Source organism: Manacus candei, unplaced genomic scaffold (assembly GCF_025592945.1).
Source record: "Manacus candei isolate 608988 ecotype Guabito, Panama unplaced genomic scaffold, ASM2559294v1 h1tg000056l, whole genome shotgun sequence".
Taxonomy (NCBI): Eukaryota; Metazoa; Chordata; class Aves; order Passeriformes; family Pipridae; genus Manacus; species Manacus candei.
In genome coordinates, this window is record NW_026138104.1 from 8746794 (window position 1) to 8774705 (window position 27912).

The 27912-nt window shown below is 40.3% G+C and overlaps 1 protein-coding gene across 2 annotated transcripts in view; it reads right to left on the bottom strand.

Annotated features, from left to right (window-relative positions):
* MKX (mohawk homeobox) overlaps positions 1-27912 on the bottom strand; it is a 48932-nt gene that overhangs the window by 14740 nt on the left and 6280 nt on the right. Inside the window, exons 3-5 of one of the 2 annotated variants that reach the window (XM_051802489.1) lie at positions 23476-23629; positions 21915-22250; positions 5097-5165 (exon numbers count right to left, since the gene is read on the bottom strand). In XM_051802489.1, the coding sequence (XP_051658449.1) occupies positions 5128-5165; positions 21915-22250; positions 23476-23629 (528 nt within the window). In that variant the 3' untranslated portion in view covers positions 5097-5127. Of the gene's footprint in view, positions 1-5096; positions 5166-21914; positions 22251-23475; positions 23630-27912 lie in introns of those variants that run through there. The other variant, XM_051802488.1, reaches the window with a different exon arrangement.

A 27912-nucleotide genomic window follows, 5' to 3' on the forward strand; every position in this document is an offset into this window, starting at 1 on the left:
GACTACACTAAAATAGTAATAATAATAATAGTGACAGTAATAACACATATCTTTTAAATAATGAGTCATAAAAAACAATCCATTCCCTTTGTGTTGATAAAATTATGAATTATTGAAACACAGCATATTATTACCACAGGAAAAATGTACTATCCAGAAGTATTAAACGTATTTCTCCCAAACAGGCACTGACACCTTGACCAGTGTAGCCCAAATTGCAATAGTGGACATGATCTAAAAGCAGTTAAAGCCAATAGCCTTCTCTACAACCTCACTGAATTGCTGGCTATCAGCTTCCGAGAACAATGTTATCTAAAGTTGCCCCTTGTAACATTTTCCCACGAAATATGGTTAATACTGTTGAAAAGCGTCAGGTCAGTGCAGAGATAATGTGCTTCAAAAATATGCAAGACAGGTGCAGAAGGCAATAATGTCATATTTACTAAATATTTGTTTTACGTTAGCTCATACACGTTTTCCTGGAAGCCAGGAGATTTCTGTCAGGGAATTCTCTCTCGCAACAGTTTGCTATATCAGACTTAAAACACATATGCATATTTATGGTAAAGCCATATGGTATTTATGGTTAAATCAACTGACATACTTCAAAAAAAAAATGAATTTTTATTAGTTTGGAAGCTCTGTACATCAAAAACAACTCAGAAGCTTTACCAGCATGTATAAATAATTAGTCTTCTCTCCTGTTACCATAAATAAATAAAAAATCCCTTCACCCAGCAGGGCTTGCAATCAGGGGAACCTGAACTACATATATGTGAATAAAAGTATGGAAAATACCAGCATTCACAGAATGCAATTTCTTACTCAGCTGCAGTTGGAAATCATTGCGGACTTTCTGTTCAAGAAGCAATCAAATTAATGTTATCTCAGAGTAATTCACACTTCTGGAATTTGTTTATGCATCTTCCCTGACCTGCTCAGATACTTTCCTAAGGGTAAGCAGCATCTGCAACAAACATGTATTGGTACAGATAGCCTTGCATCCTCATTTCCCTTTTAAGAATTAAGATCCTGAATTTCCACTTTTACAGAGAAAATCAATGAGACAGGAAGACATGGTTCCAGACATAGAGAACATTCATGTTTTTTAGGAAATAACTATGGTGGAAAAAGAGAGTTCCTTTGGTGTCTCCAACACAGTTTAACTCTAGACTTTGAGCTTTTGGATGGAGGATAAGAGAAGGACTTTCAGCAGCCACACAAGCCAGGCAGCTACCACATAAAGGCTTTAAGCTCTGTGAACTGTTGCATGTTCTCTAATTAACTTGCTGCTATTATTAGTAGCACTTCTGTTTCCACTTTTATAACAACAAAAGCTTTTTCTTTCATTTTGCAAGAACTTTTACTTTTCATTTTTGCCCATGAGCCAAAGCTTTGCCGTAGAGCCAAAGGCTATACATCACAGTTTGTGAAGTTTATGAAGATCTGCAAAGGGCCTGCAAAGCAGACACAGCAAATCCCACAGGCAGACAGGGCCTGCATTCCTGCCCACTCTCCTTTTCCAACAATGGGCAAACAGCCACCACCAGCAAACACTGTAGATGATGGTCAGGATGCACAAAGAACTGACACAACCAACTTAGTTGGCTGTCACCAACTGTTTTACTTCAGAGGAACAAACTAGTAAGGTGTTGGCAAAACTAGCCCCCCAGATCACCAGTGGGAGTGGTTCCCCCACCCTGCAGGCAGGGCTGGGCTAGTGCTGGCAGACACTATCAACCATACTGCAATTGCAAGTTCATTATTTCTTTATAAAATACTGTCCGGATAGCACTTCCTAGACAACTACCACCTCAGGCAGGAGTATCTTGAGAGCTGCTCAATGCACCCTGGAGGCTGCTGACCACTCTTAGCCTCATCTTCAGTGAGGCTTCTGCCTTCCTCTCCCACCTCAAACACAACTGGCTGCCGCAAGCTGTTATAACTCAAGGAAAGTTCTGCTTGATGGTCCTAAGCTTGCAATCAGTACTTGTCTTGCACCCTTTGAACACCCAGAGGACCACTTTGGCGGTCTCATTAGCATTTGTGGTGAAGCAGATATCCCAGAATACAAAGAAGGACACTGACACTATGAGTATCTGTATCCTTAGATTCTAAGAAGAAGCTGCCCAAAAGAAACAACAAAGAGTCTAAAAACCCTGGCATTAAGGCCTTTTTCAGATGACTTAGTTTAATATTAAGAATCCATATTGCTCAGATAGGCCTGGGAGTAACACCTCCTGCTTTATTTCTGAAGTCTGCATTTCAGTAGAGAGAATAAAGTATAGGAATATATAGGAAAGGATAGCCACATCCACTGATTGCAATTCTCAATCAAAATAACTTCTCAGTCATGTTATCTTCTTTTCTATCATCTCTGTTTCTACTTCCTCCCCATTTCCACCCAGATCCTCATTTTTCTTTTGCTATTATGACAGGGGAAGAGAAAACTGAAGCAAGAAGAGACTTTGTCGACGTTGTTTCAAAAAACATCCAAGACTACCTGTTGGGATGGCACCTGGCTTGCAAAGTCAAAGTCACACTGTAGTAACCCATCAAATACAAGGTGATGTGTATGTTTGGCTGCTGGCATTAAACTGTTGCTGCTGTAAGAATTGGTCAGAAATTTGAAAACAGTAATTGCTGCCCCCAAAAAAGGCAGATTGGGAAGTTATCACTTGTGAATATGAGGCACAAGGACTTTGGGAAAGTTCCTCCTGGCCACAACGCTTTGCACGTGTCCTACCCGTGAGTTTGGTGTGTAAGCTGGTTTCTATACAGCACTTAAAATGAAAAAAAGAATCCTTTGAAAGAATCGCCTTGAAACACAGATATTGGCAATGGATGAGACTCAGTTTCTGTAATTACTGAAAGACAAATTTTTGGTCAGGACTCCTATCTGAATTCTCTCCAAAGCCTCTCCAAGCTCCAAATGCTGTGATCTTTAAAATCAAGGGAGCAAAATGTTCTCTGTTCAAATAACTGGTACTGTAAAAGCAGAAAATCCGCATGTTGAAACTAAGGTTTAAATTGTAGTCCTGTTTTGCAATAAAATCAGACTTGTTCCTTTTTGTATCTCAGAGAAAAACAGGGTCTCTAGAAAATGTTTAGAAGGAGACTAAGCTACATTCACTTGCACAGAACTTTAAAAAAAAAAGCATTTAAGTTTCAAGGAAACAACAGAAAATTTTCTCTGATTATATAATGAAGTTTCAGCTGAGTTCACAGCTCTAACTGTTGTTCATGTCACAGACACAAGCAAAAAATATTTCTGTACAAAACATCTCTACTTTCTAAGCAGCAGAAAGGATGCCCTCCTTCAGACAAATACACACTTTTCATTTATTTGGACAAAAAAATATTAAAATTAAACAGAACAAATTTTCAATCAACACTTGTTAATTTGAAACACTAAAAATTCTCCTATATTGAAAGCAGATTGCTCTGAAGAAACATTCATTTTCAAGGTCATAACAGCGCTGGCAAAACTCAAAAAATTGTAGTCCAACTTGCTTGTGTTCAGCTGTGTTTACTTAGCCTCAATTTGACAAAAGTCTGCCTCTGATTATACATAGCAGTCATCTGCCCACAGATAAATAGATATTACACAAATGTTTGGAGGGAATGACATTTGGCTACCATTATTTTTGGAATAATTTACTCTGCATCCTGAACTTAAAACACCAAAATGATTCATAATGGTTTTTGGGCCCAAGTATTTCCATTTAATAAATAAATTTACCTCTATGACCTTTGTGGACTTTATATTGTACATTTCATAGATGAAAAATAAAAAGACAATTTATTGTTAAATATTCTGTATGCTTGGGAAAGATGGATTGATACAGAATTCAGACCAAAGTCAGTGGCAAATCTGAGTGGCAAATGCACTCATTGCAGCAGCTCAGAGCCCAGCAAAGGGCTCAGGGCGGTGCTATAGAAGGGGCTCCAACTCAGCTCTACAAGACATCCCACCCCACCAAAACCTGCAAGCACAGGTTCATTGCTCAGCTTTCTGCTGAGCACACACCTGCAGTGGAAGCCCACAGGAGAAGAAACTGTAATGCAGTGCCTAAGATATAAACATGTTTTCTATTTCAAATGTACCTGCCTCAAATGTAAATTTAATAGTTTTCTGCCCATTATTTGTAGGAGGGAAAATTAATACATATTCGATACCAAACTGAAATTTTGCTTTACCCAAGGGAAGTAGTTGTTTAATGAAATTTTAGAATAGTTTATATTTCAAAGCAGACATACAGTATCTCTCTGATGCGTACAGAAGTCTTGCCCAGTTAAAAATATTACTTACCTTAGAGCACTTTGTGTCCAGGAATAAAGCAAAAATTAATGAATAAATTATAATCTCTACTTCTATTCCTTCCCTGATGTCTCCTCCTAATTCTCCCCCCTTTAAGCCCCGGTCAGTTCCCCAACATCAGCAACTGCAAACCATGCTTCCACACCACCCACTGGAAGCATTGAGGGCAGTTCAAAGTCCACGAGGGATGTTGTTGCTGCTGCACATTTAAAGTGGAAAATGTTTCCAGAGTGTTGTGATGGATGGAAGAATAAAACCTAGACCTGACAGAGTTGGATAGATTAGTTTCTGTAAAGTTAGCATGCTTTCAAAAATGTCTCTTCAATTAGAATACCAAAATTAAAAAAGCCTCTGATGCAATAGGAACCATATGTGTTTGACGTACCCAGCTTTCCTCTTTAACATCTAAATACTCAGTTTAAAGAAAATTAAGAGACTTGTTTACAAAGAACTAGTTTATGTGTTTACAAGACTAAGCTGATTGTTTTTAGATGGAACGATTATATACAAGTCATTTCCCCTCATTCTCCCTTGTTTCAGGAAGGAATATTGCTGTGAAGAAGGAATGTGTTTTCAATGTGGACAGCTGGAGGTACAAAAAACAGATTTCTGTCACGTGGAACAAATGCAGTGAATTCCTCCTTTACAGGCTGTTTCCTTACAGAGATTAAGTATTAGAGCTCATTACACTATGATGCAAAGCCCCACTCATTCAGAAGTGTGCTAACGGCTGTGACCCAAAGAAGAGTTAATTCAGATGGAATCCAGGAAAATGAGGCAGCATAGAAACTTCATCAGCAGTCCAATCACATGACAAAATGCGAGGCATCTCCAAAGCCACTGCCTGCCAAAAAAAGAAAGGCTGCTGCAAGAAAAATACTTTCACAGCTTGATATCTGGGTCTTGTGACTGCTATCCAAACAAGGAGTAAAAGTGGTACTATATAATGTGGCAGGGTAAACAGAACCACCCACTCACCATCACCAATCATGTTTTTAATTCAGATAAATTCTGTTTCTTTAAAAAATTATGGGGGAAAAAGAAACAAAACCTTTTGTTGAACTTGAAAATTATATGTATAATCAGATCTGGCGTGACATATTTTAGGTTCATATATACCATGAACTGTACAGGAATGCATGTTTTGACATGCAGGATCAAACTATCAGTCCATCCCAGGTGATGTCCTTTCTACACAACTGACAGATGCTCCTCTCAGAGAAGCACAAAGACACTGCCCTCAGCCAACTATGCAAGGCTAAGAAGGTTTTCTATCCGTAACTTACAGTTGGTGACCTGAAAAATTTTTAAACAGAATATCTGATCTGAAAAATTTACATAAAGGAGCAGACACAGAAATTCAAACTTTCAGGAATGCTGGGTCAGGGAAGCCTCTACACTTGGCCAAATTGTCTCACAGTAGCCTGAAAACTACTTAGAGTTTTCAAAACAGGTCTTGGTCAATTCAGCAAAGTCTGGGATGGGTATGATTAAGCCAAAATATGAAAAGTAATCTATACTTTTGCATCCAGCTTAGTCAGGGATTGTGGATGCACAAAGAAATTGAGAAACTAATAACCACACACCCCACATGAATAGACACCCCTACCACCAGCAGTAGAGTATTTCCTAGCCCCAGGCTAAGTTGTGCTTTTGCCCTAAGTTGTGCTTTTGCCCTAAGTTGTGGAGCAACAGTTTGGATTAATTTGCTTTGTATTCTAAGTAAGGTTCATATTCTTTTCTGGAAGTGTATTTGCTGTTAGTCTGTGCAGTGTGGAAAACAAATGCCAAGACATATTAATTAGATTCAAAGGTGCCTTCCAAGAAGGGTGGCAATATCTTGAATGCTTATCCATCCTAGTTTCTCAAACACTTTGAAAAGGAAAATGTTAAACTTCTCATTTTTGACTGTGAAAAATGCTAATATCTCCTACGCTTCTCTAATTTATTCTAGAGTCCTTCTCTGTTACACTCCAGATTCCTACCAGTATCTCCATATCTACTTCCCCAGTATTTTATCTTCTTACCTTCATCCCTTTGATCTCTTCTTTCCTCTTCCTTTTCATGCCCGTCCTTAATTCTGCACTGCCCTTGTCCTCTCCCAGCACTATCTTCTCTTTACAATCTTCCAAAAGTTTCTGTTCTTTATTGTCCCACCTGTATTTATTTCCCGGCTGTGAGTTTTCCTTTTCCCCCTTCATTCCCCATCCTTTCTTCTATCTTTTCCCTCCTACAGCTAAAATGATACTCCAGTCATGACCCACCTGAAAAAAGACGCACATCTTTTAAGTCCACTGTCAGTACTAAAGGGATGGAAAATGTCTCAAAAAGAGCTAAATGACTATTCCAGTTACTATCCTGGACAAAGAAGTGTAACTCCCATCAACAGCTGGAGGAGTTCTGCACCTGAGTCAAGTTATTCCCCATTTGCCACCAATGATTGTTTGGCGTGGGAGTCCTGCTATAGCAATCTGTCCTCACACCAGGGCATGCAGAGACAGACAGAATTTCATCCAGTGGCTACAGGGTGTTGGTGATGAGAAAAACAACTCTGATAAGCCCTTTCCTCACTCTTAACTGAGAACAGCACTAACATAAGCGAAAACTTTGTTGTAAAAAGTAAGGAAGAGGTCTGTATAAATATGGAGAAAGCTATGCACCGCTTCACCCCTGTGCTCTGTGGGATCTCTAAGATACTGAAACATGCCACAAAGTTCCTTGTATGGCATGCATCATGTAATCAGCATCACTAGTAATTAAAGTCTTTCCGTTGGCTTCAAATGAAGTGGTGTAACATCCTGTGAAAGGACAGAATTGCACCACACAAACAGTTAGGTCAAGAGGATAAAAAGACTAAGAAGCATTCATTTCCTGAACTTCTTAAGATCTGCCCATCAAAACAGTAAATGTTTGCTTTCCAAGACAAAACAAGCTAATAGAAACATGCACTAGAAATCATCTTCATGGCCAAGAGTACAGAGAAAATACTGAGGAACACTTTTGTTTTCCATGGTGAATGTATTGCTCCTGGTAACACTCCCTTGTTGAAAGCCCAGCTCCCCCTCCAGCTGGTGCTGCCTGGGCAAGCTAGAGCTGCCTATGCACAGCCCAATCCAACTTGCACACCTGATCTTACAAAATTTTCTCTGTTTTCTTTGTTCTCACTCTTTTTATATTGCTTTTGATGTTTTTTGGTGTGGGTTTTTGTTGCTGCTTGCTTCCCACCCTTACTACTCTCCAACTGCTTGCTGGGCAGGCACAGCAATTCCATGTAAGGAATGCAGGGAAGAGAAGCATTCCTTGATTTTTCTGTGCACAGTAACTTGCATGACATTTGATCATAGACAGAGATTAAGTCATTCATGAATAGGGCCCAAAGGGAGGAACAACTCCAGAAAAACAACCCTCCTCACTGGTAGTGAAGCATCCAGGACTCTACAGTCATTACTGCCACACTTACAGTTCGTAGCCGATCTGGCAAAGCAAGGAATCCAATTGCAGGCTCTGTGGTTTAACTAAAATGTATCTACAGCAGCTTGGATCAATGTTTAAAAATGTTCCATGTTATTTTAGTCCAAGGACAAGCTTTTAAAATTAAAAGAAAACTTTGGCTTTAATTACAAATTAAAAGTGAAAGTTGTTTAAAAAGAATGCATATTCTGAGAAGAACAGTAATAGAAATGATTTAAAATTTAAAACTCATTCTTCTCTCTCCCAGCATGTGATAAGTCTCCTTGTAAACATTTAAATTGCAAGTCTGAAAGCTATTAAATTATGGACAATATTTAGGGTGCTTCTGCCTTGCTGTTGTGGATCTTTGGCATAGCTTGACTTTTTCCTACATTTATACTTTCAAGCTAAAATAAGTGTCAGATTTTGGTGGATGTTGCAACGGCCAAAAAATAACCACAATGATAACTTTTACCTCCTTTCCTCCTAAATTTTGTTACTACATACGTGAGATGCACCAAATGTCACCACCCTATATATAAATGCAAAGGGTTTATTCCAGAGCAGCTATGAGCAGTGGGATCCCAAAGTGGTTAGGTGCTACAGCGGAGAAGCCGCTGCTCTTGGGATGATTTTCAGCAACAATTGCCCATCTGAAAATCATTAGTGCATAGCAGTGGATTTTCCACATGTTCATATGCTGGACAAGCAGGTTGCCCTTGAAGTATGGTTCCCCAGGGGAAGAAGGAAAACCCACAGAAAAGTATTCTATTGTCAGCTCACGGTTTCGCTAGAGCCAGACAAAAATATGGTCAAGCATTCACTTGGCTGCACTGCTGGCAAAACGATAGGGTACCGAAATGGAGACAGCTAATGAGGAAGGCAAAGAATGAAGTTCAGGAAGAAGAAGATCTTAAAGGAGTACAGATTTTATTTTCTTTTTTAATTTAAAAAATCAGAAATAGGCATAAGTCTCAGATCACTGACCTTTATTTTTATAAGGCCAAAAAGGTTTAGAAATAGTAGTCTTTTCCCAATAAAATATCTCATCTTCTAATTCAGCTGTTTGAAACACCAAAGTGTTTCAAAAAATACAAGAAAGGTTTGAAGGAGCCGAAATAAAAAAGGGTATAATTCTAACTAGGCAGTATTTTCTATTTAATGCCCCATTAATCGATAATTTGGCTTGAAGGAAGAAAAAAAGTTGGCAAAAGGGAATGGAATTCTTTAGCTCCTTGTTTTACTTAAGAAAAATTCCCAACGGGTTTCACTTAAACAAAGAACTTTAGTTTTCCACTGGAAAGACAAAAAGAAAATCTTGGTCTAGCATGTCCTGCCACATGCTTTAACTACACAGTAAAAGAGTATGTACTTGGATCCCAGGCACATTTCAAAAGTGTAGTATTTATTAGCTGCTCTGTTGCCAAGTTCCACTATTATCATTTTATTATAACTAAGGTATATTTTTACTAACTAAATTATATTTAGGTTTTTAGTTTAAGCATTTGAAGGTCTCAGAGTGTCATGTACAGATGACATACAATATATCAAAGGCATTTGTTGATTTTCTCCCTCCTCTTCTCTACAGTTACCCTATATTTGTGATCTCAGGGCATCTGACTTACCTAAACCCATAATCCAGCTGTAAAGATATGCAGGAGCCAAGGGAGTAAAATCCTTGGATGAAGCAGAGCTTGCCAAGGACAAACCCTGTCACTGGATAACCCACCGCATGCATGTCCCTCACACCCTGAGGGGTCCAGCACAAACCCACCTCTCCCCTCTACCCCCTTCAGACACCTTGCTCCAACACTCCTCTCCTGCCCTTCTCCCAGCTCACCCAGACCTGGTTTTTTGCTGAGATGTCCTGTTCCCAGCTGGGGCTGTGGGATGGTTTTTCATATGCAGCAAGTGTTTTGTGGTGGGTCACAGGCTCCCCACGAGTGAGGGTGGGCAGGAGCCAGTGGCTCATGGGGAATTTACCCCAGCAGAGCCATGTCCTGCACCTTCTGTAAAAGGACTTTTGGTCCTGTAGGGAGTGTGGAGCTGCTGCCTCGAGGCTGTCCAGAGGGGATGGAAAGAGGACGTGGCCATGAGGCAGGAGAGGGTTTTGGTGGGCTCATATCAGGCTGTGTACTGCCACTGCTCTGGAGAGAGAAGGAGTGTTTCTGAGCAGCCATGAAGCTCACAGAGAGATGACAGAGCTCCTCAAACCTCAGCAAATGCAGCAGTACTGTGGCACCAAATACAGCCTTTATTTTTCCTATTTTGTGCAAGGAATGAAGGATGAACCGTACCCAAATATGAGCACTTACTTTCTCTGAGGGTCACAGTCCTTTGATCTGTGAGTAAAGGTCCCACTGAAAGCAGCTGGAGTTCACCAAATGAAGTTTGGAAAGCTTTGCAAACACATGAACATTGCATGTCAAACCATGTAGCATGCTTTGGGGCCAAAACACTCAAAAACCAGACCAGATCTTGGCAAATTGGATTTTTGCTTTGTCCAATATAAAGCACTTCCAAAGGCTTAGTTTTAAAACATATCTGAGTGCCTGCCCATCAATTATCAGGTGAAGGTAAAGGCACTTTGATTTGGATATCAGATGTAATTATTGGCCCCTTCTGGAGTTAGAGGGCAGAGAAACAGAGATGTGAATCTGTGAGTGGAATGAGGTATAGAGGAATGAGCAATATTAATGACCTTTTTCCTACATAGATCCACAGCAAATGTAATAAACACAAATGAATGCTTATGTGCACTTGTAGTCAGGAGAAACTATTATCACTCACAGTCTCATTAGATGAGGAGTGAAAACAGCACCAGAAAGCCTTGTGACACAACACTAAAAGGAAAACAGGCTTATACAGATACCCGACATTTTTATAGATTTAAAATGTTTAAGTAAGCATTTCTTTACTTCAGTTTAGTCAGCAAAAATAGGCCTTTGCATAAAACAAAGGATCACTGGGATCAATACCTACAGGTCAGCCTTGTCTTCTCTTCTGACCTCTGTGAAAAGGATTCTCAGTTTTTCTAGGCAATCTGGAGTAAGCACTTCAGTGAGATATAGGATTTAACAGAGAGATATCTCATTGTTTGTGGACAATACAGTTGAGAGCCTCTTTTCCTCTATCTTTGCAAAGTTCACTGCCATGGTGAGTTACTGCACAGCTCTGGGCTGAAGGAGTAAGAACGGCAAAACAGAAAGATGACAGGCTTGAATTCCACAGATATCATCATCATAACAGAGCAGGGAGTATGTGCACATGTGTCTATGTATATATATCTGAAAGACTGTATGTCTTACAAACACTACTACAGTCTCAGGTGCTGGCCAGAGCAGGACAGCTTTTTTTGTTTCTCCTCACTTCAAAAAGTGTCTCTAAGCATCCAGTTTCAATAAGAGGTTCGATAATTAGGAATAATAATTAGGAAGCCCAGCGCTACTACAGTTATGATACCACGGACAGAGAAAGGCTCCAGGCTTCACACAGCACCCCTGCTCCCCCAGCTGACACAAGTCTCCCAGGCTACACTGGGCTCTCACTGACACTGCTAACACAAACAGTACTGCAGACACACAGAGTTTTCCCTGACCAAGGAACAAAGGCTGTTGTCTTCTGGAAGAAGCTTTTATTTGAAGATGATCCTGGGGAAATGAATTAGTGATGCAGTAACCAACAGCTACAGCAGCTAAACAGCATAAGAGGGAGAAAAGAACAATGAATTTTAGTGTGTCCATTTAATGGACAATCCACCACTCCTCCTGTTCAAAGCTGCCATAAATAGCCAGAAGCAGATCACTTAATTTGCACACCACCTCCAGAAATTGCTCCCTGAGCAGCTGCCAGGACAGACTCCCCATGGTATAGCTCACAATGGGGCAAAGCTAGACCCTACCCCTTGGGGTAGGAAGAGCAATTAGACAAAGAGGGACCTGGGGTGAAAGTCTCCCTGAAGTCAACATCCGAGACAAATTCTCCAGCACACCAAGATGTCATTAAAACTGCCCGCAGTGTCTAGCCCACAGAGTACATCTAGTGCAAAGAGAGCAATCCTGCTGCTGTTTTGCAATGCGTTACAAAATACCTTGGCTAGCAGAAAGAATTTGAGGCAATTTGCTCCTGAAGAGCCAGGTCGTGAAGAGCCTTCATTTTTCCAGCAAACTGGATTTAAGTTGACAAATAGTAACTGAGAGAGAAAAAAATCCCTGACAAAGTAAGGGGAGATGGAGAAACCAACAGCATTTAACTTGATCTTTGAGGGTGTAAATCTGTCAATACCCACAAATGACCACAAGGCCTCATGCCAGTTTTCACTCTGAGATACCATAACTAAGACATTTGGCTGGTACCTCACATTGGAAAGAAAGTTTTTACATTTAGAAATGTAAAACATTGTAACATTTAAGGAATTTTGGCTACAGCCCACTAGCCAGCCTTCCCCCAGCTTCAGCTAAGGGATTATTTTGAATGTTGCTTTGCTTTTCATGCATCTGTTGCCTAAATCAATGTGGAGGCATGAGGGAGTGACTGAAAATTGGCCCTAGAAATACGGTATATTTTAGTGTCATAATTGAGAGTCTTGGCAATCCCTTTTAATTTGAAATGTCAGTGCCATACCAAACGATCCGGTCATCATAACCTCAACTTCTGGCCATCAGTTAAAGAACAGAGATAGAGTCTCCAACATCAGGTTTCAAGGCCATTGTGAAAAATTAAGGAAAACACATTTCATGGCCCATTGGAATTTTGGTTTACCTATTTTTGTGTGTTTCTTTTCAGCTGTTCCAGCTTCAGCTGTGTATCTGATCTCTTTCTGTTTGAATTGTTTTTACTTTTTCCAGATTTTCTACAATGCAGTTTACCTCTCCAACTTACTTTCCTGCTTTAAACTCCTGGTTCTTTTTTTTTTTTTTTTAGCTCACATAAAACTCACTTATACAAGACTTTTGCATGCCTTGACTGTTAGGACATATTTCTCCTTTAACAGATCTAAAGTGGTGATCTGATGCCAATTTAATGCCATAAAGCATAAAAGACCTCAATAGGTCTTTAGCAATCACTGGTAATTTCCACATCTGGCTCTTTATCTCATACCCAAATTTTTAAGTTTGTAGTGAAGTGGATTAAATAAAACTGAATACAAATCTGCTTTTCTGGATAATTAGAAATTGAACTTTACAGATGACCACGAGGGAAGGTTTTCCAGAATAGTTGTTTTTATGAGCACTCCCCTTCCTCCATCAAGATGGCAAAAATCTTATATACAAACGATAACCTACAGGTTCGTGACATTTTCCAAACAGTGGGTATAAAGTCTTTCACAGCCCCACATTAATCCATGCAGAGATCTCTTCAGTCCACTTCTCAAATTGTGTCAAAACCCTCCCAAAAGCTCCTCTGTGAATACACACGGAAGATCAGAAGTCTGGTCTCACCAAACTGCTTTCATCATTATGTTTCTGGTATGCACATTATGGACAAATGACCTAAAAAATTTCAGTTAAACACATAAAGGAGTGTTTTTAAATTACAGAATTACTTTCAAAAACCACAAACCTGGAAAGGGAAATAGGATTTGCTGGATCAGATAAGATTACTAGTCTATCTGGTCAGGTACATTCAGTGCGTAGCTTTTTAGAAAAGAAAATTAAAATGGGAGGAAGCAACAGTGAATAAAACTAATTTTGCATTACTAATTTTCTATACTGTACCAGTTTTGACAGTATTTTAAGAAGAATCCAATAAAAAATCTCACTCTAAAGAAAATAATCTTGTCTTCTTATTTCCCTAATTTCTTCTATTACGATCAATAGATAAATTCAACCACTTGCACCAGCATGAATACAATTTCTTAGCCTACTTGAGAGTCATCAGACACTGCTTTGATGCAAGACCCTGAAGAGTTTCAAGTGTTTGCCACTCATATCAAAATATTGCCATGGTAAGGAAAATGCATGTGCTTGCACAAACATAGAAAGACCCAAACCATTTTCTTTATTTACAGCTGTATCACTGAATACAAACAGCAATCTGCTTTTCAATATTCTCACCACAGGCATAAAATATTTCAAACTCCAGGACTACTGAGAAGCTCACAGTTTTATTCACCAGTCATCATGCTCCAAATTTACAAGCCTAACTCAGATGGTTATTACTGGGATGTACCTGCTTAAATCCCTTCCACAGATGGGAGAAGGAACACTGTTCATGCCAAGTTTCAGTCTGGATTGAATTTTTACAGCTGGGTCATAAATTTGCAGATTAAAAGGGTTCTAATGGAAACACAGGTACAGCCTTAACTACAGCAACATGAACAGCAGCAATGTAACACTGCACAAGGGACAGTCTGCGCTACAAGTAGAACCTACCAGGAGTTACCCAGAGTTGCATTATTTCTCTCCAGCAGCGGAAGGAGGCTGGGACATGCAGGAACCCCAGGCCTGGTATGAAGTTTCAATTCAGACGTTTTTCCAGAAAGAAGTGAAACTTTTATGGGCCTGCCATTCCTTTAAGTTTACTGCCCCACAAATATGAAAAGTCCATCCGTTGTTCCCCTCTGGCTACTACCCCATCCCACCTGTGCCTGCACCCCGTCCCCTCCTGGTCACACTTTTTTGCACTGCACACAGATTAGTGTGTTAGTAAGAATGACCAAAGACAGTGGTTACTAGTGACAAAGATGACAGATTTTGTATGTAAAAATAATTAACTGGGCAAAAAGGAAGAGGTTTGTCCCTGTAATTTCTCTTTCTTCACACAGGTGCCGTGGGCAGATGTCTCAGTGCAGGAGCAGAATCAGCTGGAGTGCCCCGAAAAGCAGAACAGGCACATTTCAGTGTTGGAGCTTTGTTCGCAAGCCCCTGATCTGCCTCCAGCCATGGCTTTGTGTGCTCAAACACAACTTCTCCATCAATTACATGTAAAGTTAAATGTGTGACTTCAAAGCCACTTCTGAGGGGGTGACAGGACACATCTCTGTGTTTCTGTCTTTGCAAATCATCCTGTGTTTTGTCGCTCTTTTTCACTTTTCCATATATAAAATAGTGCCATATTTTTCGAGTTCATTGGCTTACATCCCTTCTTTAGCACAAACAGCTGATAGTCACATTTTGCTGCTGGGTTTCCGGGGCAGAGGACAGAGCAGAAACACCCTCTTTTGTGCCCTCAGAAGCATACTGGGGTACAGGTGCAGTGGCAGGGCCACTCTGCATGCACATCAAGGCAGCACGGGGCATCATAAGGCAACCAGGCTATGGGGACAACCCATGGGATGCAAACCATTTCTTCTGCCTCGTGCTGCCCCCCTCCATCCCTGGCTGTTGCAGCAGGGCTGTTGCACCAGTGTCCAGGGCTTTCTGCTGCTCTGCTCGAGCTGGTGTATTGCTTGGATACCTCACTTCATTATCCCCCCCGAGCCCCTCTCTGCCCCGCTCGTTTGAACAGTGTTTCCTTTTGCAACACATGCAGCCATTCACAGAGGCAGTGGTGGCAGCTGGCTGGTGTTTGCAGGGCTGAGTAACCCCTGAATCAGTGCAGAAGACATGACAAGGGAGCATGGGAGCCTGGCATTTCTATTTCTGATCGGCACACAAATTTGGCTACTGGGGATAATCCTGCTCAGGCAGTGGAAGGGGAGACGGAATCACATCCATTTCACTAAATGAGTTTTCCCAAGCTGTAGTTTCACACACTCTTTAAATACTCCTCAAATTAACTGCTAATTTTCTAACTAATTTCCCTATTATATTCATTACTAACCATGCAGTCTACAGCTAAAACTGGAAAACAGTCTGATTTATGATCATGTGCTTTTCCATGCACATAATTTCCTGAAACATTCACATTTGGGCTGGCCCCAGGTTTTAAGACCAAGCATAATTCTGAAGACGTTTAGAACAATGGGAAAATGGGGATAAATATTTTTTTCCCTTTGAAAACACCTTCCTAAACGAATGAGGCTTGACGCTGGCCAAGGAACAGCCTTTGCTGAGGCCTGGAGCATTGACTAACTCTAAAGAGGAGTATAAAAATATATAGTTGTTAGCAATTGGTGACAGCACCACACATTTTTCCTGCTGTGTTCTGAGAGAGGTCTTGGGCAAGCACAGGGGTCTGCTGCTTTTTTGGCCGCTGATGTGAACATTTGCATTGGGAAAATTTTAATGGTCTTGGAGAAAGAAAGGCGGGTTTGCTGCACCAGCACAGGCAGCAACAACCTGTGGCCATGGAAACATGGCTGATGCCCTGATTTTTCTGGTGTTTCTGATTTTTCGGTCAGATGTTGTAATCTTTTCCATTTCAAATCATTCATGCAAGAACATCTAATTCTCTGCGATGATAAAGCTGTCAGGAGTCCTGAGACATGCTGCTCTGAAGCAAGTTGATTTCATGAAAATCCTCTGCAGCCAAACAACTGTCTCCAGATAGTTTTTACTGAAGTATGCAGAAAATTTGCCATGACATCAACAGAAGCAAAGCCAGAAGAGGTGCCCACAGCCCCCCTCTGCTCTGTGGGGTCTCCATAGCAATTGTACCTGAATTATAGAATAGCCACAAACATGCTGTTACTTGAAGCACATCTGGCCTGCACAGAGCCCAGTCTCTGGAATCTTTAACATTTTGTGTTTAAAGGAAAAAATAAATAAAATCCCTGAACATTCATAGTCATTTGCATCTGAAAATAAACAGGCAAAACAAGGATGCACAGTTTTTGCACCCAGCACCTGTGAGAAAACAAATACTCTCTCTTCCCACAAAATGAACCACTAAAAGCAGGAAGTGGAGAGAAATGACACAGAAAACTGACAGTGCAGGGAGCTCTGCTTCCCCTCCCAGCACGGGTGGCTCCAGGCAATGCTCTTCCTCGACTGCTGGCAGTCCCTGGGTGCCCAGGCTTTTGGGAGAGTGCTCTGCCCCCAGCTGTTGTTGTTCCCAGCCTGCTCAATGCTGTCTTCCTTTGTTGCCCCACCTGAGAGAGGTCAGAAGCGCTACCTCCCCACAAAAAAGATTCAGTTTTGATGAAGAACTGCTTTCCAGGGTCCTGTGGAAATAATCCTGACTCATTCCCCTTGCAACTCAAATACTGAGAAACTCAAGAGAATTAAACCCCATCTTGCTGTTCAAACTGAAAGAAACAAAAAACATGAACAAAACTTAACTAGTAGGGAGCAGGTAGGATCCTTAAATTCTCCAAGTTTAGGCTATCACATCTGGTATATTAAACCTGACACTTCCTGTGTAGTAAAGCCATTTCCTTTTAATCTTTCTTTAGAAAAAACAACAGAACAGTAAATTAAACACAATCTTCTCCTCAATTCGCAATTCCATGCTATTTTAGTGTTGACGAATCAGGTCATGTAATAATAAAATTCCTGCAGAAATACGATCCTAACTCTGTAACCTTCAAATTGCAGTTATGCTGCTGTGTGCATTTAATACTGTACTTGACATTCACCTTTTCCATTTCACTTCTGGATGACATTAGGATCTGCAACAAGGACCTCCTTCAGCTCTCCCAGGTTACCATTTATTTCAAAGTATCCCCAAGGCCTCCAGCACCGTTTAGATCAAACTTGCAAAAGTCACTGGTATGAGCAGCTTTTGCAGGTCCCTTGAGTTGTTTCTGAAAACAGGTTCCATTGTGTTCATATTATGCTTTCAAACTTTATAGCTCATTTTTAAATTACATGTTAATTTCTAAAAATGTTAAATTGCAAGGAAAAGTTGGCAAGGACCACACAAAATCATAGCACTGTTCTGCAGCTTGTATGTGTCTCTCTGTAGCACTTATGTGCATGGCTACACCCTTACATTTAAGTGCTCTGTAGGAATGTGGGTCTGATCTTACAGTGTGCTGAGGGTCTCATCAGAGGTGCTCAGCGTGCTGTCATAAACGACCCAGGATCATGCTTTATAAATCACCAACTTTGCAGGATTCAAATGGAAGAAAGAAAGGAAGGCAAGAGGAAAGAAAAAGGCAGTAGTAATGAAAACATCAGAAACAGAGCACACTCCTGAGTATAAACATCTAAAAATAGAGATTAAACACCTTCAAAAATCAGCCAGTCATTCAAGAGTTTGTTTAAAAGCCATCCTCCTTTCCAGGCCTGCGAGTCTTTACTTTCCTCACCGTTTTTATTTGTTCTGGCTTTTCTACTGTGCTAAGTAACATAAAAAGTGAAATCAATGAAAAATCTGCCTACAGAAAAAGGACTCCCCGTCCTGCCATTTTGTCTCTTTTTCTCGTTTTAATTTTTGCTTTCTTCACTAGACAGCGATATCCCAGAAAGTTGGGAATTTTTCATTTCCTTGTGCTATAATGATGCAGAACATTTTGTTCCTGCAGGTGACTGGCGTTAGGGTACTCAGGGAGCACTGCAGCGTGATTACAGAAAAGTCAGCATTTTAGTGATCCATAAACCAAAGACTGACGGTGCTGCTTTAGATTCATGGTCAGCCTCACTACAAACATTATTAGATTTTTTTCCTGGTAGATTTCTGGAATGCTTGTTGCAGTCAGATTGTTGTTTCTGTGAGCATTTGTACAACAAATACAGATAGGCAAGTCTGGTTTCAGTTATTCATGTCATACAGAGAACCTGCTGTGAGTGACAGCATGACAAGGAGTTAATAAAAACTAGTTCTCCAACATGGATTTTTAACTAAACAAAAACACTGAACCAAGCCTTTCAGTGGTCAGTTTAAGACACATATTTGGCCAATTATATAAATTTATATATTATACCTGCACTAGGATTAATCTGAACTGTAATTTTCTGCCTTAAGTGAACACATTTGTGTATGCCATAAGCGTATCAGCTTACGACAGAAACACTCACATATGTGACATATCCGAGCATGCTTTCACTCTTTCCAGACTGTTCTGTTCTCCTTGCTCCGTCCACCCACGCCGCCTCCCGCTCCCCAGGCCAGAGGCTGAGGGAGATGGCAGTGTGGGCACTGCACCTGCAAGGGTTCCAACTCAGGGTTTGCTGCTCCTGCCCCAGCACTGAAGCCACTTCCCACGACCTCACAATAATTGTGTGGAGGTATAAAATGAGGCCGCTCTGCCGACAGTCAGTTATATAGCTCGTCCTTGATCTTTATGTGGGATTTCCCAGTTGCATGAAGCTGGAGTAGCATATGGTCCCGTGTTTATAAGCATGTTAATGACTGAAATGGGAAACTCTACATCCCGTTTTCCTTATAAACTTTAAACTGCAATTTCTTGTTTTTGTTATTGGACGCTGCACTTGCATCCTGTTAATTTGGTGCAGGTTATTGAGACACACGTGGCCACTCTGACCCTGGGCACTGGGAGAGTGAAGTAGCTCCAGACACACTGATGTACCTGGGCCCGTAACCAGAACCAGACACAGCTTTCTACTCATGATCTGCTACGAAAAGGTACTTTTCCAGGGAAGCACAATAAAGAATTTGCTTCAACTCTGATGACTGCCGGTCCTTAGGAACACAACAACCTTGCCAAATATTTCTCAAAAATAAAACATCAACCAGTTTTCATTCTGTGCTTTTTGAAATACTGCTTAAAATGTCTTCATAAACTAAAATGTCTAGTAGGAATTTCACAATCTTGCATCACCACCTTTGTGTCAAAAATTAGCTGTTTCATTCAACAAAAAATTGCAGTGGGGAGCTCCTTGCAAGTGGTGATATCCCACTTAAAAATACACTTGCCACTTTCAGGAAGGTAAGAGTGGTACAGTCAGACTCTGTTATTTTGCTTAACCAAAATGGATTACAACTATTTTTGAGAACACAGATACAGGTCTGCTACACAACTGCACTGAGAACTCCTATCCCAGGTATTCAAATTACAGAGAAAAAACATTAAAAAAAAAAAATCATCCTTATTTATCTCTCCTTACCTAACAATTGTGGATAATTTAATCTGTTTGAAAGTAGGTTTCATAAATGGATGATAACTTGAAAATATATGCTTTGTTCATGAAGGGCTTAATTCCTGCACATTACAATATCATCAGAAAATCATTAATGGGACTGTAATCTTGTAGCTGAAAAAAGCCCATTAGTACCTATTATTTCCTGAATGTACACAGATGCATAGGAAGGATATAGCAAATAATATTGTGTATACACATGATCTTTTTCTTTCTATATGCAGATTACTGCTTGTCTGCTTTTGAAGTGCAAAAACAATAAAACAATATCCTGAGAGCTGCTGGTGTGTTCTCATTAAAGGCAATAGCACTGCCAAACTTTAAGGAAGCTATTTAGGAACTGACTTAAATACGATCTCAAGAGGAGTTCCAGGAATGCCACTTATGAACTTTAAGGACAAATATACTAGTTTTTAGTCATTACAGCACAGCTTGTGAACTTACACAGTTACAGTGCGCCTGTTTCGGCCTTCACATTAATGACCATATTTTTCAGTGCAGCTTGAAACTTGTCAAGAACAACTTAATACAGTGGCAAATTTATTACAAATTTTAAAAAGTCATTGTGTCCATTGTGTCCATTTTTAGGTTACAGTATGAAGTACAGAAAAACGTAAGTTTACATATCTGAGCTGCTGCATCTGTTCTTGAGTAACTTTTCACTTAAAAATAAAACTTGGCAGACAAGACGCCTGTAATGCAGACCAAATGTATTTGGTATGTTGAGAAAAAAAAGTTAAATGAACAGAGAGAGTTAATTTTGAAACTTACTAATCGTGCATGCACAATTCTTGCTTCCCAAGAGATCCCATTTCTTTATGAGACCCCCACTCGCTCCTTGGTCATCCCCGACAACCTGCACGCACAAATGTCCTCCTACCCCCATCATGAAACTCAGCCTCCTGAAATCATTGTGGCCCCTCCACATGGACAAAAAAAAAAAAAGTGACAGGAAATGTGCCAGAAAAAAGAGAGCAAAGGCTGCAAACTTGAGAAGTTGCAAAGGCACCCGAACCTGCCTGCCAGGGAAGCCAAGGGGAACCAAGTACAAAATCTAATCTGTATTAACTTCAGTGCAAAGTCCTCCAGTACTTTTCATCAATATCCATCCCACCCTGCTCACAGGGTGGTCCCTGGCAGAATAACATGCCAAGAAAGCCCCCAGGACAACACGTAGGGCTACTGCAATGAGCTGAAACCCTGAGACGCTCATGGAGACCCTCGGAGACTGGGATGCAAAACTTCATTTTTTTCAAAATTAAAATTTTATTTTGCCTTACGTCCCAAGGAAACACAGAAGAAGCTTCAGAAGAGGAGTTTTCCAGCACTCCCTGTCCTACGTGGACCTGAGCAAATCCTGATTTAGAGCAATTTACTGGCATGAACCAGGCACCCCATGTGCCTTCCTCTGAGTGGTAACATAGCGGATGATATTAAATCACATTTTTAAGTTTTTATTGATAAGATTAAAATAATAAAGTATGTGTGACCCTTCAAAAAAACATCAAGATAAGGTATTTAATGGCCACGTCTGTGGCCCCTTAGCTCAGTGCACAGTGTCTGGAGAGCAATGCCGAAATTAGCGTAATCCATGTATTCCAGAGATGCATGAGCAGCAAGGGGCCACACACCAGACAAGCACTCTGAGGACAGAACAGATGTTGTACAACAGGAAGAGGTGTTTACCTGCACTCCATGGAGGGACATACGACTCATGTAAGTGTCACAAACAGCCACCTTGAAATTTCAAAGCCCTTCTCTTTCTCCCAGCTGGGGCCATGGAGTGCTTCAGTCCTCCCCTAGTCCTCCCCTAGTCCTCCCATTCTATTGTAATAGAATGCTCAACAGTTTTCTCCTTCTTTAGGATTGTCTTAGTGCTGACAAAAAATGGTCTGTGTCATTTCAAAAATCATACCCATTGCTCCACTCAAAAAGCGAACCAGCTTCACTAATGGTCAATAACAGAACTTAACTGTAATCTGCAGGCAGAACTTCTCCAGAGAATGAAAGGGTGGACAGGATTTATCCACCCTGATACCAGAGGACAGACAGGAGTGACCTACTCTCATGCAAGAGGATAGGCAGAAATCATCCACTGCCATATGAGAGGATGGACAGAAGCCTCTTAAAAGGCACAATCATGTGACACTCATTCCAGGTAACACCATCTACTAAAGCTGGCTGTATTAGAAATGAGGTAGAAAAAAATCCCTTACCTGTCCGATAGACAAAATTGCCTTCTGTCTCTGATGATGATGGAGACACCAGTTCTTCCTCAAATTCATTGGAACTAAATGAGCCGGAGTGATTCCTTTGCCTTGTTTTTTCCATCATAGCTGCATTAGTAGCCATGACATGTCTCAGTGAGTCATTTAGGTAACGATTCAATAAGCTGCTTTTGTATTTGGGGGGTGACACGTAATCCTCATTGGCACTTGTTTCTGGTCTCACTCCTGTTTTTATTACTGAACTTTCAGTTTTAATCACAGCGTGATGAACTGGTTTGTTATATCCCCCTTCATTCATATGGTTTCTTGGAGGATTTTCTCCATCTGAAACAAAAGAACAAAGATACAGTAATACACTGAATACCTAATATTTAACACAAGGACTTCTCTACATGTTTTGAATTGTGGTAAATATAACTAGAATGAGACAACAACTTCAGCACTGGACATTGATTTTCATTTTCTTCTTTTCACACATTGCTCATAGTAGTTCCTGTGGTTCTCCGATGTTCCAGCTATTCTAAATTAATTAGCTGTACAAAACAGTCTTTGAGTCTAATTCGTTCATGAGTAACACAAGGCAAGTAGAAAAAAACTGAAAAGTGCCCTAAACAATGACAAGCATTTAAAAATATGTGTAAATGAAATGAATTCTTACTATCATTACTTGAAATTTGGTTCTCCTGAATACCATGTCATATTTAGGTGTATTTGCCTAAACTGTACTCTTGTAATTGTCCTGCAACCAATCTTTTCACGGGAAGTGCATACAAAAGAAATGTGAGTACAGACTGAAACTGGAACAAAGGTATTTGCAACTGAGTGCAAATTGACATGTATTCTTCTAAGAATTCACACACAGATTTCTGACAATGTTCTGTATCATTTATTCCTGTCATTGTATCTACATGTCACAACTGCCTGATAAAAGTACCTATAGACCTAATTAATACAAATGTTCTATAAAAAATATAGGGCATATTAAAAAAGTAAATCTTGCATTTGCTAATTTGAATAAGAAAGAATTTCAGTGCATCTTTTATGGAAAACATTTGCTGGCAAAATACATAAAATAAATAACAGTAATATTCAGTCTACCATCTAATAAGCTCCATCAAAGCTAATCAGATTCTCTTGTTAATCAGATTGTCCTGTTAATGACATGATATTGCTATAGCCCTCCCATTAAGGAAAGTAATAGTCAAGTGATTTCTCATTTCTTTATACTAAAAAAAGTAATTAATTTTTTCCTTCAATGCAGATTAAAGGAATAGACTTGTAGAAACTAATGAACTAACAATCATCTGTCTAGTAACAATGAAATATAATAACATGCAGCCAGATTGCCACCTTGAATAACTTATACAATCCCGCTTTGCAAGGCTGCATAGTAGGCGGGATCCAAAAAAGGCACCTAATTCTCAAAAAAAGTAAAGGTGGATCCACCAAGGGTGTTTTGTGATTAAAAATTAGAGCTAACTTAGGGTATCTGATACTTTCTAAATATATTTTAGTCCATTTAAAATCGATAAAAAGAGCATCAACAAACCTTCAGAGCATGAGTCATCGCTGCTCACGCTGAGTCGTTCAGCATTTCCTTGAACATATTTGTTGTACAGTTTTATTCGTAAAGCCCAGCTAAGGTCTGGTTGCCTGACAGTGTTCTTCAGGCGACGTCTTGCATTGGCAAACCAGTTTGACACCTGCATACAAATGAGTGTATTAGTTTCCTTTGAAAATTACACAAACAAACAAATCCAACCCTTAGAATTTTCATGAGTTTTATGTATGTTTCGAGGAAATGGCAAACAAGAGAAATAAGAAAAAAAGTCCATGAAACGATCACTGAGCAGAGCAGGAATTTCAAACAAGAAGGCAGGTTCAGGCTTCTCACCCTTCACAAGTGTTAGCAAAACCACATTATTGCAAGGTTTCAATTAAGGAGTCATAAATAGTAAGTTTATATTCATATTTAATTTTTTTTTATTTTAAAGATAATGCCTTGAACTTTCAATATGAACCTTCAATATACTACTAACATCCTAAATTAAAACTAATATCTAATATTCAGTAATTTCCTTTGACAATAAGGCTGTTGAACAGAAAAACTCATTCTGATTCTGTATATATAAAAGTCCAAATTCTCCCTTGTACTGTATGTCTGACAAGCAGGGGGTATCAGGAAAGTCTTACACAGAGTACAACTTAGAGTCACTGCAGAAATCAACCATATGCTCTACAGAGCAGCAGGTTTTATTAACTCTTTTTGTTGTGTACACCCTAAAAACCAGTGAAGATGCAGATTCCTCAGAAGGTGACTACTAAACAATAGTCTGGTTTGGCTTCCTTCCCAGCTGCAGAGAGTTTTCTGGAGTTTGACAGAGCAAAATGGATATATGTTAGTATCCTTTTAGCATACAGGGTCACCACAAAGTCGGGCTCAAACACAAGGACTTCACAGTGTTTTAGGCACTGAACAAGCAAAAAGGCACAGTCTACTCTTCTGTGCCAGCAATACTAATCAAACCACTAAAGAGGATGCATGTACTCGCAGTGACTTTGCACAAAAGCACACCTAAGAAAATGCTGGCCTTGATTCTACTGTAACTTAAAATTATATAAAATAGAAAATACTGACACAGTGACATTACCATAACTTTACTACCAGGAAGAGCAGAGGCAAGCTACTTACACTATAACAATATTTGTTTAATGATAAATCAAGTCTTAAAAGTGCTATCTACTCCTTGAAGGAATAAGTGTATTTTGACATGACCTCTGCAAGAAGGAGGCAGAGTAGCATTACTTGCAATGGAGAATGTAAAGAACGTCAGGAGCCTATAGCCCCACTCACATATTTGTGTTGTGAACATGCACACAGAGAAATCAAGACCACTACCATCATATTCTGACCTGGGAATGATCATATCATTTAATTTGCGATAACCTGCAAAGCAAGTTAACACGTTTTATTAATACATGCTACCCCACCGAACAGAGAGCCAAACCATTGACCTCACTGTTGGATTTTGGCCATAGTATTGTCATCTGTCTATTGCAGCTAAGATTGTATAAATCACACAGAAGTATATCTCTAATGATTCTGGATCAATCAATAATCCCTTCTAGGGCGATTAGGAGAAAAATAAGCACTATCTGCTTGAAGGAAAAACAAGGCTTCAGCTCAGAGTCACCCAGAACTCAGCAGTGGTGCCCTAAGCCTGTCACTTGGACTTTACTTTAAATCATGTTTACATGAAACAGGGTTCCACTGAAAATACAGTGAGCCCTGGATCAGCGCTCAGATGCCAAACACATAACTTTACAAGCCATGTAGTTTACTATGACAGGTTAGAAGACCAAAACGGTAGCTGGCAGAGTAAGCAATTTTCATTCTCTTCCAAGGCTACTTGCTTATATTCATCATATTGACACAGCAATTTTTATAGTAAATGAGAAAGGGTGAGCTGGAATCCATGCACTTTCTGGTGCTGTTAACAAACTCACTCCAGACTGCTTAGCTGAAGCAGCAGTCACCTGGCTACCATATGACTTAGTGTAACTCTGAAATCAAGTACTAACAATAGAGATGGATCAATCTGGGTCTCACTGAACACGATAGCAGTTACTGCAGTATTTTACAAAACTGACAGCTTTCCAATCTCTCATAAGAAAGATTTCATTATGCTGCATTTCATTACAGATGGAAATATTTCATCAGTGAAGTGCCATGTACAGAGAAGAAAGATAGGGTAGTATTAGCGTGACTCATACATAAAAGCAATTAAATTTAGCAGAGTGATTTCTGCATGGTACTCTTGGTTTATTTTGGGCTCATTCTTCCCATGCCAATGCTTTGCTTTCCACATATCAGTATGAAAAGATGAGTCATATTTTAAGTCTTCTGCCATGAGAGAAGGAAATAGTAGTATTTGATCATTATCTCATAATGAGACAGATATACTGCACCTTGTCCTCCTGCTCTTTATGAAGCAGATCATCTTAAGTGCCATCACACAGCACGTACAGGACAATCATGGGATCAGGCCCAGCCAGCATTGGTTTGTGAAAGGAAGGTCCTCCTTGACCAATCTGATCTTCTGTGACAAGGGGACCCACTTGGTGGATGAGGGAAAGGTTGTGAATGTGTCTGCCTGGATCTTAGTAAAGCCTTTGACACAGTTTCCCACAGTGTTCTCCTGGAGAAACTGGTAGCTCGTGGCTTGGCCAGGAGTGTTCTTTGCTGGGTAGAAAACTGGATGGCCGAGCCCAGACAGTGTTGGTGAATGGAGCTACATCCAGCTGGTGGACGATCACCAGTGGTGTTCCCTTGGACTCAGTTCTGTTTAATATCTTTATCAATTATATGGACAAGGGGATCAAGGGCACCCTCAGTCAGTTTGCAGACACACCAAGTTGGGTGGGAGGGTTGATGTCCTGGAGGGCAGGAGGGCTCTGCAGTGGGATATGAAAAGGCTGGATCAATGGGTCAAGGTCAATGGTAGGAGGTTCAAGAAGGTGAAGTTCCCTTCAGACACAACAACCCCAGGCAGCACTACAGTCTAGGGGAAGAGTGGTTGGAAAAGGATCTCAGGGTGCTGGTTGACAGCAGCTGAACACGAGCCAGCAGAGTGCCCAGGGAGCCAAGTACTCAGCACTGGTGAGGCCGCACCTCAAATCCTGTGTTCAGTTCTGGGCCCCTCACTTCAAGAAAGACATTGAGGTGCTGGAGCATCTCCAGAGAAGGGCAATAGAGCTGGTGAAGGGTCTGGAGTACAAGTCTGATGAAGAGCAGCTGAGAGAACTGGGAGTGTCTATTCTGGAGAAAAGTAGGCTCGGTTGCTCTTTACAACTACTTGAAAGGAGACTGTAGCAAGGTGGGAGTTGGTCTTTTCTCCCAAGTGACAAGTCATAGGACAAGAGAAAATGGCCTCAGACTGAATCATGGGAGGTTTAGATTGGATATCAGGAAAAATTTCTTTACAGAAAGGGTTCTCAGACACTGGAATAGGCTGCCTAGGGAAGTTACCATGGTTGAGTCACCATTCCTGGAGATATTTAACAGAAGTACAGACATGGTGCCTAAGGACATGGTTTAGCAGTGGACTTGGCAGTCCTGGGTTAACAGCTGGGCTTGATGATCTTAAAGGTCTTTTCCAACCTAAATGATTCTATGATTCTGAAAGAACCCCAGGTCAGTTTTTAGAAGAGAAGCCTTCTTCTAAAGCACAAAGCAGTAAATTCATTCCAGATACTCTTATCCCAAATGCAATTACAACAAGGTCCAATAAAGGTGGAGGAAAGTTAGGTAAATCCATTTAAGAGATTTTTTAGCTAAATCTATGATGTAGTATCTCTGGGTGCTTTCCTGCTCTTGGGCACTGGTATATGTTGCTGGAAGATCTTGGTTTTTAAGACATCACGAGATTCGATACCTCTCCCACTCTTCAGTAGGGGAATACCTCCAGCCATGCAAACTGGAAGAGGCTGTCCAGACAGCAGGTTCATTCTGACCCCCAGCCACCACCTGGGTTATCATAGGCTGTTCCTGGCTCCTTTAAAGCCAAGAACAGTTTTGTCACTAATTTCAAAATGTTACATTGTCTATCCACGTAGTCTTTTAAAAGCTGCATGCCTACGCTGTAGTTTCCACTCACAACAAATGCCTGTTTGCACCACATTTACCTTAACTATTGCAAAAAGAAACAACCAAGCTGCCAAAATGTCCATCCTTTACCATAGTCCCAAGTTACATTACTGTGACCTCCAAAAATAATAAAACCCCCAAAACAATGATTTACATACAAGTCAGTGAGAAAATCTTTGTCATAGAAACCTCCCAAGAATCAAGTATCTTGAAAAACACACATGATGAAATTCACTACTCTGGTAAAGTAAGGATCACGTAGTTCTTCAGGAAGTAAAAAGACACAAGCCAAGAGGAATGACAATAGATGTTCTTTCCAGCATTCATTTTTTTACAGTA